Source organism: Notothenia rossii (genome assembly GCF_949606895.1).
Source record: "Notothenia rossii genome assembly, contig: scaffold_292, whole genome shotgun sequence".
Taxonomy (NCBI): Eukaryota; Metazoa; Chordata; class Actinopteri; order Perciformes; family Nototheniidae; genus Notothenia; species Notothenia rossii.
In genome coordinates, this window is record NW_027640256.1 from 2873 (window position 1) to 22929 (window position 20057).

At 38.0% G+C, this 20057-nt stretch overlaps 1 protein-coding gene across 1 annotated transcript in view; it reads right to left on the reverse strand.

Annotated features, from left to right (window-relative positions):
* Positions 1 to 4176: 4176 nt before the first annotated feature.
* The window catches only part of LOC307026881 (mRNA-capping enzyme-like), a gene marked incomplete at its 5' end in the record, with an annotated part of 32653 nt that continues 16772 nt past the window's right edge, over positions 4177 to 20057 (reverse strand). Inside the window, 2 exons of the mRNA XM_079695030.1 lie at positions 4177 to 4263; positions 12113 to 12213. Coding sequence (XP_079551156.1) covers positions 4185 to 4263; positions 12113 to 12213 — 180 coding nt within the window. The remainder of the gene's footprint in view (positions 4264 to 12112; positions 12214 to 20057) is intronic.

The window sequence follows — 20057 nt, forward strand, 5'->3', positions numbered from 1 at the left end:
GGATGAAAGCAAATAACTGCAGACTCCTGGAAGTCAACCTTTTTTATCGGCTGTGCTCAACACAGACAGTCAACCTGCTTTCTTTCATCAAATACTAGGATGTCAGGGGGCTGCTGGACTATGTATTATAGTGTATTACATTCATATATGTTATTTTTGCAGAAAGCTGCATATACAGTATGAGCAAACATTCAACGTTTGTAATTTCCTTGCATAGCTGCTTTGTTTTCCAGTATATTGCTCTACGACTGACCCCGCCTTTGTTTCATACGTGACTTAATCAGAGCCGACCCGCAGGTCTGAGGCACGGCAACGCTCGGGTCCATTTTAATAACCAGCAACTGGATGGAATAATGTATAAGGGAGGAGATGATATCAAATGCAAATGTGAAGGAACAGATGAAACAGCGCTGATGGACGAAACTAATGTTCAATTTTGAATATGCTTTCCGACAGAATGCATTAGATTCCTGCTGTCTATTAATATCAGCTACAATATACACAACCCCACTGAACGGCTCAGAAAACAGTGTGAGTTAGAAAACTAAAATATACATCACACATTTTTTATTAGCTATAATATAATTTAAAAGGCCAATTACGACGTCTTGAGCCGCTTTGGAACAATAGAGACGAATGTGAGCCACTCAACGACTCCTCGGGAAATCATTAAATGACGTCAGTGTCTGGTTTCTGGTGAATAGGTATATTAACGTTCATTATCCTACATGCTTGGATTGAATGGTGAAAAACAAGCGTATTATGTGTAAGTGCAGGAAATGAGGGAAAGGCAGGCGTACATTGTCAGGTTTTTAAGCGGAAAAATAATAATAATAAAGTTTATAAAAAACTACCCAAACTGCATTTTTACCTCCCAAACTTTTAATTGATTAGTTTGTTTTGTTGTGCAGCATGATTGAGCGTTTTATGTGGGAAGTTCATTTAATAACTGACAGTATTAATGGTTCTCAAACCCACATCTCATGTTATTTACAAAAAGCTGTGGGCAACAACAATCTAAAAAACAAAGAGGAAAGGAAAAGCTATTTAAATATTCAAATTGCAGCCCAATCAGAAAGTGTAAATGTTGATTAAACGGAGAACTACTTGTCCTCCCTCTCGTTAAATGATGCATATAGAGCAGTACGAATTAGGGGTAAATCAGTAATGGGGTATAAAACAAAAACAGGGCGGGGCATTTCCTCACTCTCACAGCTTCATCAAAGGCTCTGGGCTCTGACCGAGAGCTGCTCTTATCTCCGTCTCTGGTGACTAGATCTGTCAGGCAGCGTTCAAATTATGTTTGAATAATGAGCTGTAGTCACAGACCACGTAAAGGTCTGCGCAGGGAGCCGACTCCATGAGGCGGAGAAATTAAACCTTAATGGGGGGGATCAATAGCCATTACTTACCAGGCTTTAGCAAATTCTGCCTTTTATAGAAGTCAAAACTGAAGAGAAGAAAGTCAAATACGAGTTCATCACAACGGGTATAATGCAAACACCAAGACTAGTGGTTAGAGTTAGTAATATTAAAGCACAAACCACTCTACAGCATGTCCAACTAAGTTATGTGTTAATGTCAGCTAAGTAGACGACCATTATGCCACTAACTATCCATTTTTATTAGCATAGCGCTAAGGTTAGCAAGTCAAAATCAGTTACTAGTCTGTATACTTCTAAAAGCTGTCAGTGTCTTTCATATCAATAAAAAATCTGTGTTATGTGCAATAATGTGAGGAGGGCCAGTTTCTCTGTCTAAGCTCTGCGTTTACAGCCAACATTCAGTCCACCAACCATAGCGCTGCATGTTGAGGCGAGGCAAAAGCAAACAACCACCAACTATTGGTGAAACTATTTCTCATTTAGTTGGAACATGAGGGGTTTCAAACTTTGTAGAGCCGATGGAAATTAAGTTTGATTTTAAACGCAAATGGAATTCATGTAACAAAAAAGTGCGGGGGAAATGTATAGATAATCAGAAAAGTGGTAGGGACACGTCCCCAATGTCTTTTCCATAAATCACGCACATGCTAAGTTAAATCATCATTTCGCTGTTAGGAGTATTTCTGATTCACTAATGAAAAAGTATATGCAGTGGTTGAATGGGTTGAAATATAAGTAAAAGTGCCAAACAACCAAAAGTAGGCTTTGGGACTGACTTCATTTCTGTGATAAATCATCATTAAGCTCCGTTCCAAAATTCATTTTTAGCGATTTCCTGTCTGTACCCCCAGAAGCTAATTTAGAAAAATGTAGTCGATAAAAAAGGTTTTTATGCGTGTTATGACATTTTCTAATTACAGAAAAAGTTGTTTTGATTTCTATTTCTCCAGCAGCCTGATGCTTTCACTGGATGTGGCCCACATTGAATCTGATCGACACATCGACATTGCCCAGGAGCAAAGCAATGAAAATCTAAAGTGTTTAGTGGCGATGAAAAACAAAAACACCACAAGTCTCCGTGTCCTGCTCTGGCATTTGATTAGCATTTTTTAGCATATTCACAGTTGGCGCGACTGTTAAACACATCTCCCAACAATAACAGCAACATGAGAGCGGACAGGAGACCCCAGGCTGCTGCTCTGTCTCCCTGAGAGGAGTTTTAGAGGTTTAACAGCAAACAGAGACGAGTCTATAGCATGTTCAGATACTGAGCCCAGGGCTGATACATGAGAATCTGGCACTACGATGGGCTGTGACAACACCGGGGGAAAAGAAACACTCATTCACTGCGTTACCAAAGCGTGACTATTGGAGGGCCTACACAAACACATGAGAGGCTATTAGTCACAGTGGCTAATTCCCTTAATCCATATGGTGTTATGGCATTATAGAAATCTGCATCAGAATGCAAGAACAAATGAAAGATTTATATCATGTTGCCCCTCACGTGTTTCTGTTTCTAATGGAGATGAGATGCTAGTTATTGTGGAGTGCACTTCAATGAGTATGTGGTCAATGGTCTGATGATGTGATCACATAAAATACAACGCAGTTTGTTCATATAGAAAATATCAGTCCTTTAAATCTCACGATGTTAAATGCATCTGAGAAACCTTCAGTAAAGTATATCACAGACAACAAAACCTTACAAATTAATGTAATCAGAGAATACAAAAAGTAGGGGTTCAGCTAACGATTATTTAGATCAGGGGTGTCAAACTCAAGGCCCGGGGACCAAATCCGGCCCGCGACCTAATTTGATGTGGCCCGCAAGAGCTTGCAAAAATATAATATACAATACAATTGGTGTAATTGTTGAATATTTACTTTCAATTGTTTGCCCTAGACTTCTGCTTTCAGACGTAGTTATTCAGGAAGATATGACCAGATCTGATAATAATCCAATGCAGGGGCAACGATGTAATATAATACATTATTTAATATGTATTATATATTTACATATGTATATTTATATAAATTACAACCGGCCCTTTGAGTGCAACCATAATGCTGATGTGGCCCGGGATGAAATTGAGTTTGACCCCCCTGATTTAGATTATCTACTTCTAAACGATTGATCTTTTTTCTATGGAATTATATGAAATACTACATGAGACAGAGAAAAGAAGCATCTATCAACAAAAAAACTGAGAAATTAGAACAAATTAATATATATTTTTGCAAGAAAAAAGATGTTCATCCTGTTCTTGCAAATCACTTTCCTTTCAATTGAGTCATTTAGAAATGGATCAACTGTTTTAGCCCTTGTTACAAGTATGATTAGAACTATATTCTCTATTTAAATGTATGTCCTAATGAGTGATTAGTTAATCTAAGTTGTAAAATAAAGAATACAAATTATATTGGGGTATTGTTTTTCTTTCTAAAGACCGTCCATTTGTCATCACTCGATCGCTTACACTGTATGTACAGTAGCTTTTTTCATTATAACTACAGTAGTTCAGGAAACAGAATTTGATCACAATCTAATAATATATGTTTAAAATAGGTAAAAAGGATCTGTCCTTTATATCAGGATGTTTCAAATAAAAGAACATCAAAGAAACTGATACAATTCTTCCTGTTACACATTAAACGAAAAATAAAAAACCCAATGCTTTATTCTTGGCAATGTGAACTTAATACCTTCAACACACCCTTCAAATCGTTGCCATGCTAAAGGGAAACTGGACGAGCACAGGGCGTTGAACTGCTGGGACGACGAGGAATTCAAAACATTTATCTTCTCACCTTCATCTTTGCAAAGGGCCTGTCATAGCTGCCGACGTAGAGCAAGCCGACGGTCTGTGGCAGCATCCTACAAAAGACAAAAAGCTCGTGGTTAACACCTTCAACACAACAGTATCAGAGTGGTAACAACGGTGCAAATAAATCACTACAGCGCTTCAATTATCCAGCTAGTAACAGAGAGGCAGAGATGTGCGATTACACCTCTCCGAGCCCTTCTGTCTCTAAACAGAAAACTACAGAATGCAAACGTTCGGAGTCCGAGGCAATAATACATGTCGTTTGAATCGTGTTTTGATACAGTCCCAGCTAATCATTTCCTGTTTTGTGTTGTGTCCTGCTCCTTTGTAAAGTTTGTATCAATTAGTCCCCCCAAAAAATTGGATTTGCAATGTATGTTTTAGGACACTTCATTTAAGAATACTTGGAGATTTAATTATAAATATTTCACCCGAAAGATAAGCGGAAATAATTGTTTGATCAGTCCTAAAAGCAGATGTGTCGTGTATTGTCAAACAACCAAAAAGATCCAAAGTAATGATTTTCTTTACTTTTATTTAGAAAGAGATGGTGAAAGAAGATATCTGTGGCTTCAGACGAAGAGGAAGGAAATCAATGAGACACATATTAAAATATACAAAACACTGACAAGACCTGGAAATCCCAGTTCAAGTGTAAGCCTGCTGCTGACAGGACATCAATGCCCTATTGATTTAAATTAAACCAGCAATCGACACCAATCATTTATCTCCAATGTCATTATGTCAATTGATTGCGTGTCTGATTTTCGTAATTGGGCTTTCTTAATTTTTTGATGTGATTCGCGTCAGAATCTGTATTTACTGACAGTCAAATTACAGCAAATGATTTCACCCAAAAAGGGGCGCGGCCACAACGTAGAGGGAAAAAGGAGGGTTGCTAATTCATTTTTTAGTAGAAGTCTTTACTTAAATCTAGCTATAATAGATAGAGATTGAGCACAAGGTCATTTTTTTTGTTTTGAATCTCCACCTGATAGTCCTCAGCACTGTAAACTCAGACGGTATCTATATGTGGAGAAGTCTCTCAGTACCCTGAACATGTGTCTGTGCAGTATTTGTGACTCATCCCAGAGATCACGCCCAACAGATGTCTTAATAACACACTGCTCTCTAACTCCCTCCAGCAGAAACACCCCCCTGTGCCCGTTGTTATTTCCAGACACTACGCATCTCTGCTGTTACCGACGGAGCTCAAGAGCACCAGTTTCATATCTGTTCGAATATAGGCGCTGGTAACTGAGCAAAACTGATGGCTAAACAAAAGCGTGGGTCTTGGTCTGATGCACTTTGTTCCAAGATTTCAATTGGAGCTGAAATTGGAGACCATTTCCACATCCACTGCGGCCCCCTCCTGTGTAATGATAGCTGGAACAAGCAGGAAGGAAGCAGCCGTAGACATAAAAGATCCAAACAGCCAAGCAGGGATGGACACCGTCACGTGTAAAGACCTCAGGGGACAAAGTACATTCCCTTCATTTGTTCTATTAATACCGTGCGTGTCGAAAACTTTTCTTAACGTGCAGCACTGATCATGGCAGTTTTCACAGTTTCTAAATCAACACTAAACAATACGATTTTACAAGAGGCATTTGAACCGATGAGGAAACAGATGTGTTGTATCAGAAAAGTACAGAAGAAGAGAGTTTTGTTTTCGTTAACAAACTATTTCACGATGCTGAGTTGCTGTTTCACGCACCATCACAACATGTGTTTAAGGTCCTGAAGAACTGCCGTCCGAAATGACCCGGCAACGTAACGTTCCTCGAGTTAGGGTCAGATGATGATTATGTTCAAACGAAAGACCTTAGCAACCCAGAACACTAATGGAAATAATGAACCAGCACCATGGCATGGGTTTCAAGATGCTTTTAAATGTCACGGTAGCCTTTTGAACAGCATGCAATCAGACCTGTATTACCGGACAGCCGGAACATAATGTGAAATGATTAATATCCATGGAAGCAAAAAATAACCTTGGAAAAACACATTTTATAATTGAAAGCTAATAAACAAAGTAAGAATATGAGGTCATGTTTAAAAAAAGTGGCTGAGGAACCGTGTCTCAAGTGAAAAAGGACGAACAAAATGATGTTTATTGCTGAGCCAAAGTAAGACAGTAACGAATATGACAAATGTTTATCATAGAGGTTCATTACCATAACATAAAAGTGGGTATATCAAAGTTTATTTGTATACACTTTCTTTGTTCTCACTGTTTAAAGATTAGGCTATTGGTAGTCAATAATGTGGTTCATTACAATAAAATTGAGCAAGCTATGAATTCATTGATCACTCTCACATTATTGCAGGGTATGGCCTATTGCTATATGCCAAAAAAAGATAAAAAATAAATAACCTGTGTGTCACATTATTGTACTGGATGGCATGCTTTAAAAAAAATTGTGACAAAAGATATATGCTGGATAACAGTAGCTATTATGATATGATGAAAATGTATATTAAGAATAATGGATGCCAATAGAGAACCGCAGTGACGCGTCCTAAAACCTGGAAGTAAGTTAGCATTTTTACCACTTCCGGTTCCTTCGACAAAAAGCAATGCATTTTCTCCATAGGGTTTTGGAAAATAGCTCGAAACAAGGTCTGTGTTTGACACAAATTGAAGAGACGGATCACGTTTTGTTCTAAGACATTAAATACATCAGCAGTGGTACTGGTGATTTCTGAAGAGTTTGCATGTCTGAAAAACGATGGTTGTTAATATGTGGCTGAATAGGACTACAGAAGTTGTCGAGGCCGTTTTACGTCATTACACCGAACACGTAAACACTCCCGCTAAGTTTGTTTGCCGTGTTGTGCTTGAAAGCAAGTACCTGCCTCTTGCAAACTGTTCAAACAAACGCTTCAACTTGTAACATTTTTGAATCTGTAGTTTTGAATATGGATCTTAAGTCGGCGTGACGTTGAAGCAGCGACCCTGCTGTACTTCCTTTTGAGCATAACGTTAGTATTTTGCTTCTGGCGACTAGATTTATGATTAGAAAATTATAAAAGTAGGGTAGACATGTGGAGATTATCCGGCTGAACAAAACGTGATCCGTCTCTTAAATGTGTGTCAACCACAGACCTTATTTCCAGCTATTTTCCAAAATCCTATGGAGAAATTGCATTGCTTTTTGACGAAAGGAACCGGAAGGAGTTCACATCCGGGTTTTAGGACGCGTCACTGTGGCACTCTATAGGTAAAAAACTGTAAACACAACATAGTAAATATTGTATTGTTCAACAGTGGAACAATCAGACATTGAATGTCATACGATTGCTGGACTTCAGGCTAAACGCTCCCTGTGAACATGAGCCAACTGAAGATGAGCCAACTGAAGATGAGCCAACTGAAGATTGCCGGGTCGGGTCACTGTGACGCAACTCCACAAATCTTTAAATCCATACAGAGAAATAAGTTCCCGGTTCAGAGTCCAAAGACCGGCGGCATGTTTGTTCTGCAGAATCCTTCATGGTTGTGTTGATGGCTGATCAGAGGATCTCTTGATATCTCACACGCACTCGCTCTGAATTACACTACAAGTGCAGTAAACATCTTTTTAAACAATATTCATTTTCAGCAGCTTCTTCAGATAGCTAATTGTTTGCAACTCAGGGTTGACCATAAATAAATAAAGGATATGGAAATCAGACTTTCCTCAAACACGCAGATTCTGAAAGATCCGTGTAATTCTTTTCACAAAAACATAATGCTGTTTTTATCATATATCAATTATTGTTTATGTTGTGCTACACAGTGGTGCCATTTGTTTATATTGCAAAACGATTATTGCAAATATCAATGGCTGCTCGTGAAAATAAAGCAAAAAGAGTCAATTCATGAGATGAATTTTAAATAACTTTGAGACAACTTTACTGTTGTTTTGCATCCACCCTCAGTCGCTAACTCTCAAGCACACACTCTCTACCATCGTCAAGGTACTGAGGTATCCCTGAAGGACAATATGCGAATCCTAGAACACCTCGTTTCCATCCAAAAATGTCTATGTACATTTTTTAATTAGAAAAGCTGGATGGAAACAAACAACTCCAGCATAACTTTCCCCAGAGATGTCAAACACACGGCTGAATGTGCAGGAGACACACCCCGCAGTAAATCCAGAAACTCGTTATCTGCACCTCTGTCACCATGTTGCTTGGGAAAGCAAGAAATACGGGCTACTATAAGCTGAGACGGAAGAACCTGCCGAACAACTTTTTGTTTTTTTCCTGACACTGAAACATTGTTTTCAGGCAGGCACTTTATTTGCCGCCACTCAGCTGATGTAAATCCAGTCCACTTTTCTTACGTTGGCTTTAAATTCCCTTGATTGTGGAATATAATAAAATGACGCGGTCAGTGCACTTAGTGAGACGGGTCTAATCAAAACAACTTAATGTCAACATCGTGGTGGCTCTGCGGATAAAACATTTTTGAATTCGTAACAATCAAGAGGAAAAACATTCATCATATGTTGTCAACGTCACTTTGATGCTTTTACATGATGTGTCAGAAGTGAGTGTACCTGATAGGGTTCCTTTACACCAAATATATATCGGGACGCTGTAATGAGACTTGTGCATAAAGACCGGTAACATGAAGCCTGCACTCTTGCCTCATGGGAGCCAATCCAAGCCAATCAGAAGGTACCATTCTCCTTCTTCATGTCCTTGAAACACACCTAACAAATGATGATGCAACCATTACTAATCCCCTCTTCCCACAGTATTTCTGTCTCAAATTATCCATTATTCAAGCTTTCTAAACAATTCTCAAGACGGTTCACTTCCACGCTCGGGAGGGGCACTGGCATGTGTTCTGGGATTGCTTCATCTTTCCATTTTGTTCTTTTCCACCTCTCCCCTCTTCCTGTCACACGATAATCACCGTCTGCCTCTGCTTCCAGAGAAGTTAATAAAACTTGCAAGGCTGCGTACTCCTCAGCGGCACACAAAGACGTACTCAAGGACTGACTGTGTGGGCAGATGAATCAACAGTTGTTGCCTCCTTATATGTCTGTCCATCTCTAACTCTCTCAGACAGCAACTAAGGGGAGATTTGAAAAGCTAAACCGAGACTGTGTGAGGTCTGCCGACTGCTCCTCTGCCAGCTAAATTCATCTTTTCAGTGGAAATATCAACAGCAACAATGATCGCCTCTGTTCTCCCACACAAAGGGAGGAGTCTAGAAGCTGCCTAGTTGGTTGCCTTCGGAGGAGATTGAGTGACTGTGGCCTGCTATGATCCTCTCAGTCTGTTGTTGGTGAATGGTGGCAGGCCCGTGGCTACAAAGCTGGGACAGTCACGAAGGTCACCTGGCTCTCTCAGGAAAAAAGCAGCGTGACCAGAAAGCTCAATGCAGTGAGTCTGTATGCAAGCACTCAGAAAATACTCACAGACAATCGGAAGAAGAAGTACACAGAGAAAAAAGAGATGTGCATTGTGCAGGTGGGAATACAGGGACAGTGTTAGATTGCACTTAGGCACAATGTGGTGCCTAGAGATAAAAGCATGCCAACGTGCTCACAATTACAATTGTCTTTTTGTTTTGTCTTGCTAGAAAGCAAACTTTTTCCAATTAGCAAATAAACACATTGCAAATGAAGCTAAAATGTTGACGTGATGTTAGCTGATCATTAGACGGATTTATTCTGATACATCCTGAAAGTTACACAAATGGGTGTACCCAATTAAATGACAATCCAGCCAATAGGGGTCATGATATTTGTCAAATATCCCAAATGTCATTATAATTCATCCATCGAGAAAGTTTGTAAAAATGTGATATAAATTAGGGGTCGACCGATTGTCGGCCTGGTCGATTATCGAGGCCGATATTCCGCGTTTTAGAGATTATCGGTATAGGCCTTTTTAAAAAAAATCAAATTGCCGATACAACTTTGGCTCTGATGCGGCTGTTTCTCTGGCTGTAGTCACCATTGTTCACGAGCAATGTCCCGCCCACAGCGCTATCTGATAGGCTATTACTGAAGTGTCAATCAACACTGAACATTTTCCGGGCTGCAGCCAGCCAGAGAGGCGGGACCTTCTCAGACTACAGGCAGGTGCGAAGAACGCAGACACAGACAGAGGCAAGCAGCAGCAGTGAGCGGTATTTCAAAGGTAAATCAGTTGAAAGCAGAAGTTCAATAAACATCCCTATCCCCTATGCTGAAGTTGCAAAAACACCAATATTTAGTTGTTTTTATTTTATTTGTACTTCATTTACTTTACTCAGGGTCACAGAGAGGAAACCAGTTTTAAGATGTTGAAAAGTTCATTAAACATAAAAAGGCATTTCAAAGAAGTTCTGTTATTCTACATTTTGACACCAAGATTTTCTGATTTTACTGCAAATGTATATCGGTTCCAAATATCGGTTATCGGTCTCCTTGATTACTAATAATCGGTATCGGCCTTGAAAAAGCCATATCGGTCGACCCCTAATATAAATACATATAGTAGTTGTTGGGAAGAACTTGGACTTACTGGTGGTGAGGAAAAAAAGTTAGGGGGTCATTAAATGTATAAGGATTAATCCTCTGGGGAAAAATGAAGATTTGTACCAAATGTCGGTGCAATCCATCTGATAGTGGTTTGAGACGTATAACTGAGTTTTAAAAATGTCAACCTGCTCAGTGACACTATAGAAAATGTTTAAAGATCACCGAAGTCAGAACGATTTATTAGCAGTAATGTGAGTACAAACTGTCTTTTAAAAAAATCTATGAAATACTACAAATATTTCACTCTGGACCAAGTTCACTTACTGACAGTTACCTTTCTTAGAGCCTCACTACTAGCTGACCTAATGCTATAAAAAAAACAACATTGCGGTTATAGCTGCTCAATTAATCGTATTTTAATCGCAATTACGATTTTGTCTTGCAACGATTATGAAAACAACATAATCGGAAAAAAACGATTATTGTTTTTAATTTTTAATTATACTTAAAGTTCAGGGTAATCAACTGTTAAAAACATACTGTTCAAAATTTTTTTTTCAATAAATGGATGTTTTCAAAGTAAATGGATAATCGTTTATAATAATCAATTATTGACCCAAATAATCGAGATTATGATTTTTGCCATAATCGAGCAGCCCTAATTGCGGTATCACCATCGATAAGCTAAATGCAGACTTGTGTCGGTGGGATCTGTAGTAGTTTATTTAGTCACTTGTGCGATTTCTTTTGACACAGTCTTCGGACAATCTTCGGAGTATCTACTGACGTTTTATGTGGCAGAACACAACGTCAAAACCTATTAAGCTTGTTTTAACCACAGACTTTAATTCAGGCTTCTTGCCACAAACACGTAAATAAACAATATCGACTTCGAGACAAGGTAGACCAAAGTGGTAAAGTGTTTTCCGGGTTCAAGGACTCATTAATGTACTACTCTATTTCACATTAGGAATACATTCAAAATGATGTATTGAACTGCAGGTATTGCTTGTCTTTTTCTAGGTATAGAATTGTTTATAGCAGAGCGCTAATGTTTAGCAGGATAAACATCATGATCTGAATAATTTATCTGGCAGAGGTTGATAAGCATAGAGTGAAAGAAAAGGGGAAATGGCAGTAGAGTTTTTCTTTGTACATACAGCACATTTCTGGGAATGAGCACAAAAGAACATGTAGGCGATGATGGTGACAGGAATAAAATGAGGAACACTGAAACAGCATTACTGTAACAAGAACTAAAGCCAGAGGCAAAAGGAAAAAATGATTGGATTGTAAAGAAAAGATAAAAGCGTTGCCTTTGACACCGACACACAGCATCACATACATGTGAAGTACTTCAGGGTGTCACAAAATGATAGGTGCTATTAGACTTATCCCAGAGAGCGTTTCCTTGGCAACAGTGACTTACCCTTCTCCTCCGACTTTGGTGATCTTCAGGCGAAAGTCCACAGAGTTGAGATTGGGGGGTTTCCACTTGAGGATGTCGTCACACCTGCCGGCCTTGTATCTCTGCAGGAGGAAACAAATCCATTAGAAATCTATCATGTGCCGGGTTGGGAGCGTATCTATACGAAATGTAATCTTTACAATTACTAGTAACCTGTACAAACATTTAATCAGCAATAAATCACAATAAGAAACGAACGTGAGCTGATTACGTTCTGTTTCCTTTGAATTACCTCACAATCAAATGCAATGCAAATACATACAAGAGAAAATAAGTATCAAGGAGATGGCTTTTACCTAAAGGTATTATATAAGACAACAGAAAATTGTAACCTTAAAAAATAAGAAACTAAGATATTTAGTAAAAAGAATGTGTCCTCTACTTAGCTCTTTAAAAAAAGTCATTAAGCAAATTGAGAAAATAAGCTTTACACCAACAATGAAAGTGTAAAACACACCTACTTCAGTTAAGGAGAAAAAATAATCTAAAAAAACAGAAATTGCTCCGTTACATATAGTTTAAATATTTAATATCATATGAACATATTAAATATGTATTGTACAAATGTAATGCTGCTAGCAATCCCATTAAAAAAAAACTATAAGGGAATACATTTACTGTTTTTTAAATATCCAGATTTTCCAATACCATTAAGTGTAATCCGGTAGTCCCCAAGCCTAATCATATTTTAGTTTTTTTAGTGAGATAAATACATATAAAAGCTGTTTTGCAAACGTTTTTGTATTACCACAGATAACACTAGACTTAATGATGGAGTAATTTGTATGTTTTTAAGCAACAGTTTGAGGTAATGAGCTGAAAACCATTAAACAAATCTGACTCTTTTATGACACTAAGGACATCAGCAAGATGTGGTAATGAATACATCTCAGGTTAGTAATTACTCTCTGGGTATCAACAACGTCATGAAATGCAAACAAAAAAGAGACGTTATTTGGAAATGAGTTCAAGCACTCCACGTTTGAATAAAAAATGATTATAAGTAGAAAATTGCAGAGTGGAAGCTCGATTATAAATGTGTAAATATATGATACATGATTACACTATTCACATCACAAGCCAACAACATGGTCCCTGCATCACTTTAATTATTTATGCGTGGCTGACATTTAGGAGGGCATGAAAGCAGTGCGGTGGAACATGAGAAATGTAAAGGCATGACGGGTGGAGGCGGCAACAGATGACCAGACTCTGTCACTGTCAGGTTGCCCGGTAACAGAAGTCTACTCCTGGGAAATGTTTGGAAAACCGACAGGATTTTCTCAGGAGAATCTTTGTCGTCACAGTACAGGAACAAATAAAAGGTTTCCATGAATGTGTGAACATAAGGAAATGCCTTGAAGGTAGGGCTGCTCAATTAATCGGAATTACAATTATGGCTTGCAACGATTACGAAAACAATGTAATTGAAATAAAACGACTATTTTTTTATTATTATTATTTATTTATATATATTTTTTTTATTGGTTTTTCAGTTGAATTATACTTAAAGTTCAGGATAATCAACTGTTAAAAACATACTGTTCATTTTTTTTTCTCTAATAGATTGATGTTTTCAAAGTAAATGGATAATCGTTTTTTTAATAATCGTGATTTCAATTATTGACCCAAATAATCGAGATTATGATTTTTGCCATAATCTAGCAGCCCTACTTGAAGGGGTCCTAATATGCTCTTTTTCAGGTTCCTATTAGTATTTTGTGTCTCTACTGTGACATGTTTACACGCTTTGATGTTCAAAAGGCTCTTCATTTTTCTCATACTGCCTGTGCTGCAGCACCTCTTTTCACCCTCTGTCTGAAACCACAGCCCAGTCTGCTCTGATTGGTTGGTGGACGGCTCTGTTGTGATTGGTCAATAGCTTAGATATTTCCCAACCCTGTGCAATGTGTTGTAACGCTAGCCTATAGAAGCGAGAGTTTTCCATTGTGATGTCACTATGTTACAGAAGCAAACAAAGGAGTACATTGGAGGCGTTTTCAAACGAGTGCGTTTTCAGGGAGTGTGTTGGAGAGAAACTCCTAAAGGGGGGAACTTTGGGATTTTAGCCTTTGCAGAACATTTAAATGCACAAACAAATAAATTATTTAACAAACAACAGGATAGGGAATAGCATAATAGGGCCCCTTTAACTCTCAATCATCATGGGAATAAATAATGCCGTACTCCTTCTCACTTACATGGCCTTGTGTCTGAGTTTGGTAAAGCTGTTTGAATTAATGAATAGCAAGAGATTTTGTTGTTTTCCAATCGTTTTCAGTCAAGTCAGGGTCAAACCAATTAACCCAAGCGAATATAGAGCGATGTTGTTTGATTCTGCAGCCCACGTTTGAACTTTTATTTCAGAGTTCAGTGTTAAAGCAGAAGGTTTTTTCTTGTAGGTTTGGAACTAATTAAGGTGTGCAAGTGTTTATCCCTTCATGACACCACTTGAAGGAAAAACGTAATAGCCTGCCTACAGACTACATCAAACTGCCGCCCCCTGGTATTTCTGCATAAACGTTATCTTTTGCAGTCTCGACAGAATACAAGGTAGAAGATACGAACTCCATCGATGAAGAACAGGGAGTTTACAGCCTATTTTACATCTAGACTCTTCACAATGACCGTGACCTTTACCAAACGCCTTAGTGGTTTAGCACGAGACAAATAGAAACATGTCCAATATTTCCTAAAAGTAAAACACATGTTGACAACGTTTTCAACCACAACAAAAGATGACTAGATGTGATTTCAGTCTGCGTGGGCAACATCTTGAAAATGAAAGGCTGCACTGCTTGGGAAATTATACTTTTTATAAATTGGTTTATACAAGGACACTTTGACTTTTTCACTTCAGGTGCACAGCGAAGGGAACACAAGTGTGCTTCTGCTTTGTGGAGCTCTACCTGTGTGAGGCGCCCTTCGTGTGCCTTTGAAACAGCTCACTCCACAAAGGCTATTCACTGCAGTAGAGAGAAGGAAAAGAGGGCATGTGTCTTGAAGAACCTCTACAGAGTACATCTTTTGTTCTTGGAAACGCGGATATGGAAATCAAATACTTCAATGCAGTCGGTTATGCTATGCTGCACAAATATCAAAATAACCTCTTGTGAAACAACTTGTTCATTTTCTGTGGCTTTAAAGCAAAACGAAATATGCATCTAGGGTTTATTAAGTTATCAAAAAGGGTTGATCAACTAATTACTATATTAAATAAGAGGGGAGTCTTCTAATGAGCTTAAAGAGGACATATTATGCACATTTTCAGTTCATATTTGTATGTTGTCCCTTTAGCACCTCTTTTCACCCTCTGTCTGAAACCAGAGACCAGTCTGCTCTGATTGGTTAGCTGGCCGGCTCTGTTGCGATTAGGGCTGTTCAATTAATCGTATTTTAAATCGCAATGACGATTTTGGCTTGCAACGATTATGAAAAAAACAACATCGAAATACAACGATTATTATTATTTTTTTATTATAGTTATTTCAGTTGAATTATACTTAAAGTTCAGGGTAATCAACTGTCAAAAACGTAATGTTCACATTTTTTTTTTCAATAAATCGATGTTTTCAAAGTAAATGGATAATCGTTTTTAATAATCGTGATATCAATTATTGACCAAAATAATCGAGATTTAGATTTTTGCCATAATCGAGCAGCCCTAGTTTTGATGCTCTGTTGTGATTTGTCAACCCTTTATAGATGTCAAGCTCCTTAGCCTATCATGTACGATATGTTGGAACCAGCGTTTCCGCCAGGGGGGGGTCTTGCCGTCATTTGAACTCGAGCCGAGGGCGTCCCCCATAAAAATAAATAATTCGAGAGAAGATCGAGAGTTTTTATAGCTTGAAATTACGAAAAGGAAAAAGGACAAGGACATCCCTCTGTTGGAGGGGCAAAGGAGTCTGGTGGGATTATTTTCGCCACCAGCAAAGCATGTTCCTGTGACGCAAAGTGTACTGCCGGCGAGCCTTGACGCGGGGTGCCGAAAGAGCCGGCTCTTCTTAGTGAGCCGAGCCAAATGATCCGGCTCAATAAAAAGAGCCGGAATTCCCATCACTAATACGTAAAGAGGTACTATCTATAAAAGGGACGGCTCAATTTAAAATTCAAGTCACGTGACACAACATGACTTCATACCCCCTCCCCCCGCTCTCGGGGTGGACGCCCTTTCAGCTCTGGTCTGGTGGAAACACTTGTTGGAACGCTAGCCAATAGAAGCGCGAGTGTTACATATTGATGTCATTATGTTCCCGGAATTAAAAATGAGTCCAATTGAGGCATTTCTGGAAGCCTAATATTAGCCTTTACAGACCATTCACATGCACACAAACCTATATACAGTAACACACTACTGGAAAGATAACATACAAAACACATTATAGGGCCCCTTTAAGCCTAAATGCAAAATGTAAACAGTCAAACCTAGAAAATGCACCGCCTTACATTTGTTTAATCTTGCCAAAAATGTTTGTGCAGAAAGTAACTGCAATTTTTGGAGTACTACCTGGCCACAGATTGATGAGGAGGAAAACTAAAGACACTATTCTAGCATGTAGAAGAATATTCCTAGAATGGAAATCTTCAATACCACCTAAATCATCTCTATGGCTTGAAGATCTAATGATGTACCTGAACTTGGAGAAGATTAAATATAGCCTGAGGGGCTCCTCAAAACTATTTGAATCTGTCTGGGGCTCTATGATAGCTGAACTTAAGACACAAAATTAAGAAGAAAGGGGGGAACTACGAATGTATGTGTATATGTGTGTAGGTATGTACATATATATGTGTATGTGTATATGTGGGTATACATATATGAGTATATGGGTACATGTATTATTGTTATTATTCTTTATTCCCTTATCTATTAATTTTCTTTTATTATCTATTATTTACATTACTTTATTTTTACCTATATATGTATCTATTTATCTATTTACTTTACTAGCTAGGACCGGGAGGGGAGGGGGGGAAAGGGAAAAATATTGACTGTATAAACTTAAACTCATTGTGCCTGACTCAATAAAATAAAAAATAATAAATAACAACACTAAAATGTTTGTGCTTTTAATTCTCACAATAGCGACATTTGTTTTATCCTAGCCAACAGAGCCATAGCAACAACCTGCTGAATACATAAAATACCTTCTAATTATTTTCCAAATGAAAAAAGGGCCGCCGGTGGCACTCATGGCTTTCATTACTTTTGTTAACCTCGTCAATAAGTGACCGCACATACAAAACAAGAGCTTTATTATTGAAGTGCAAAACCGACCTTCAAACCCTGCATTGCATTGCAGAACACATCTCCCAGACTGCAGGGGGCAAAAAGCGTGCAGAGGTGCAATGCAAAAGTGCGGCTTATAGATACAAATTTAAATCGAATTAAAGCCAACTCAAAGGACTGTAATTACTGTATAACAAACCAATTACTTTAACTTATAATAACATAATTATAGTAATAGCAAACTCATCAGACGCCCTACTAGATGTTGTTACTTATTAAATGAAAACATATTGCGTTGAAAATATATACTTGTATGCATTACATTACATTTAACTAGCTATAGATAAGCCAGTCCTTTATAAGTATATAAGTGCTTTGTTAGTAATTGTATTGCTCGAAGTGGAGTCACTTAATACTGTATTTACACATTATAGCAGGCACATACAGTATGTAAACGCAATTTAATAAAGCTCCTCTCTTTATTTCAAGGTTACCTAAAAGAGGCCTTGTGGAGCTTTCTTGTAAACAAACAGAAGTAATATTAACATTCAGTGTTTCTTAATGAAAACACTCACCAGCAGTTTGACAGTGTACGCACTGCTCTGATTACTTTTACCTTTATACCTTAACTAAACCTTTCTGGTGACAAAGATAACATCGAAATGTTGTCCAAAAAACTGCTACTTAAGGCTGTTTGACTTCCGCAAGCAGCTGCTATCTTCAAAATAGTCTGATGTGGCAAGAAAACCCAACGCAGAAAATACATGCTAGTCCCAGCATTAACTGAACATTAAAGGTCACCTATTATGCAAAATCCACTTGTTCATGTCTTTTCTACATCAACATGTGTCCCCTCTGTGGAAATAGGTTCTGAAAGTTTCAGGAGAAAATATTCTCTACCTTTTTGTCCTGATCCATTTAAATAAAAACCTGTCTGAAAATGAGCTGATCAGATTTTGGCCACTTTGTGATGTCATGTTTTTTTGCTTTTGTAACCATTAGCCAATCACCAACCAAGGTATGGTTATTGAATATATACACTTTTCACAGACACTTTAGAGGTTTTGAGACAGCAGATTTCTGGATGCTATTGTTAGAAAGTCTGTTTTCATTGGAAGGACCGGAGTACCTTTTCCCTGAAGTCAATAACCTTGAGGGAGGTGGACCAACTATTGGAGTCCAGCGAGACAACAGCAAACAGACAAAGTGACAGGCTATTGAACGGCTGCAGATCAGAGATTTGTTACCCTTTTAAAGTCCTGAAATAACCAGGTTGCATTTGATCTGGTGCAATCCATATTTCCACAGGAGGAAATAGGGCCCTGTCCTTTTCCCTTCGTCTCAAAGCATGTGGAGGAAAACAGGAGACTCAAATGTGGAACCACTGCTCTTTGTGAAGTACAGCATGTTCTCCAGGTAGAAAACTATTTGACTTGATTTTTCTCTAGTCCAGGTGTGGGATTTCCTTAAAGATCAATTATATAAGTAAACTGTAATAAAGTAATTTTGAATACAAAATGTGACAAACTTCATATGATAAAACTGTAACTATGACTTAAACTATTAATCATTAAACTATGGTGTTATACTCTGGCATATCTAACTTTTAATACATAAACGGGCAATACAAATGTTTGTGGTAAACAAATTAAGGTTAAGAAAACCAAAATATATACACACGGTACACACTGCATTTGTCTTTATCCAATAAGAGCAGTGAAAACCTGTACAAAATGTCCTCAAAAACAATCTAGATTAATTCAAGAATGAGCTTTATGACTTTAATTGACGTATTATGTTAATGCCTTGCTTCTGAATTTCTAACGCTTGCAAAATACACCCTGCAATAAATAGGATTTGCTTTCCAGTTCCTAAAAAAGATTGCCTCTCAAAGGATATAAATACGGTATCTCCCTCTGAATGAGTAAGATACAAATGATAGCTATTACACACAGATATTTTAGGCTTTGAATGGAAGATTGGGCACTTGTATAAGGCATGCCCGGGCTATATCTGCTTAATATCAGAACGCTTATCGACCACAATGACATACCATTGTGTTTACAGATGTAACGACTATAACAAACGATGCTAGAAAGCACCCATAATAAACGAAAGCTTAATAAATGTTAATACAAATTTATTATATTGGAGGAAAAAACTGCTTTCTTGAGGGTATGCTTCAAGATAAGATAAGATTGTACTTTATTGATCCCAATTTGGTAAATGTTTGTGTTGCAGCAGCATAAAAATACAAAAATTCAAGAAAGTAGAAAATATACGTGTTGAATTTACAAATGAACAATAACAAAATATAAAGCAAGTTATTATATATACACAAGTATGTGAGGGATGGAATATTAAATATTAAACTGAATATATAAATCAGGGAATCATGAAGTCAAATGTAAAACCTGTTAAGACCTTTTTTAAGACCCTTTCAATACATTTTAAGACCTCATCGCCACTTGGAGCTTTAACCGGTTACCTTGGCGACACACTTTACCTCACATTGACTATAGACAGTATTGATTGTCCTTCCTCCTTATCTTCCAACCATTTGGACGCAGACTTGCATTTCCCCATAACGATTTTGTTTAGCAACCGGCGTAAACGGACCTTTGCGCGCTATCAAGCAGTGAGCGTGCGATGTCCTGTTCATGACATCATCCA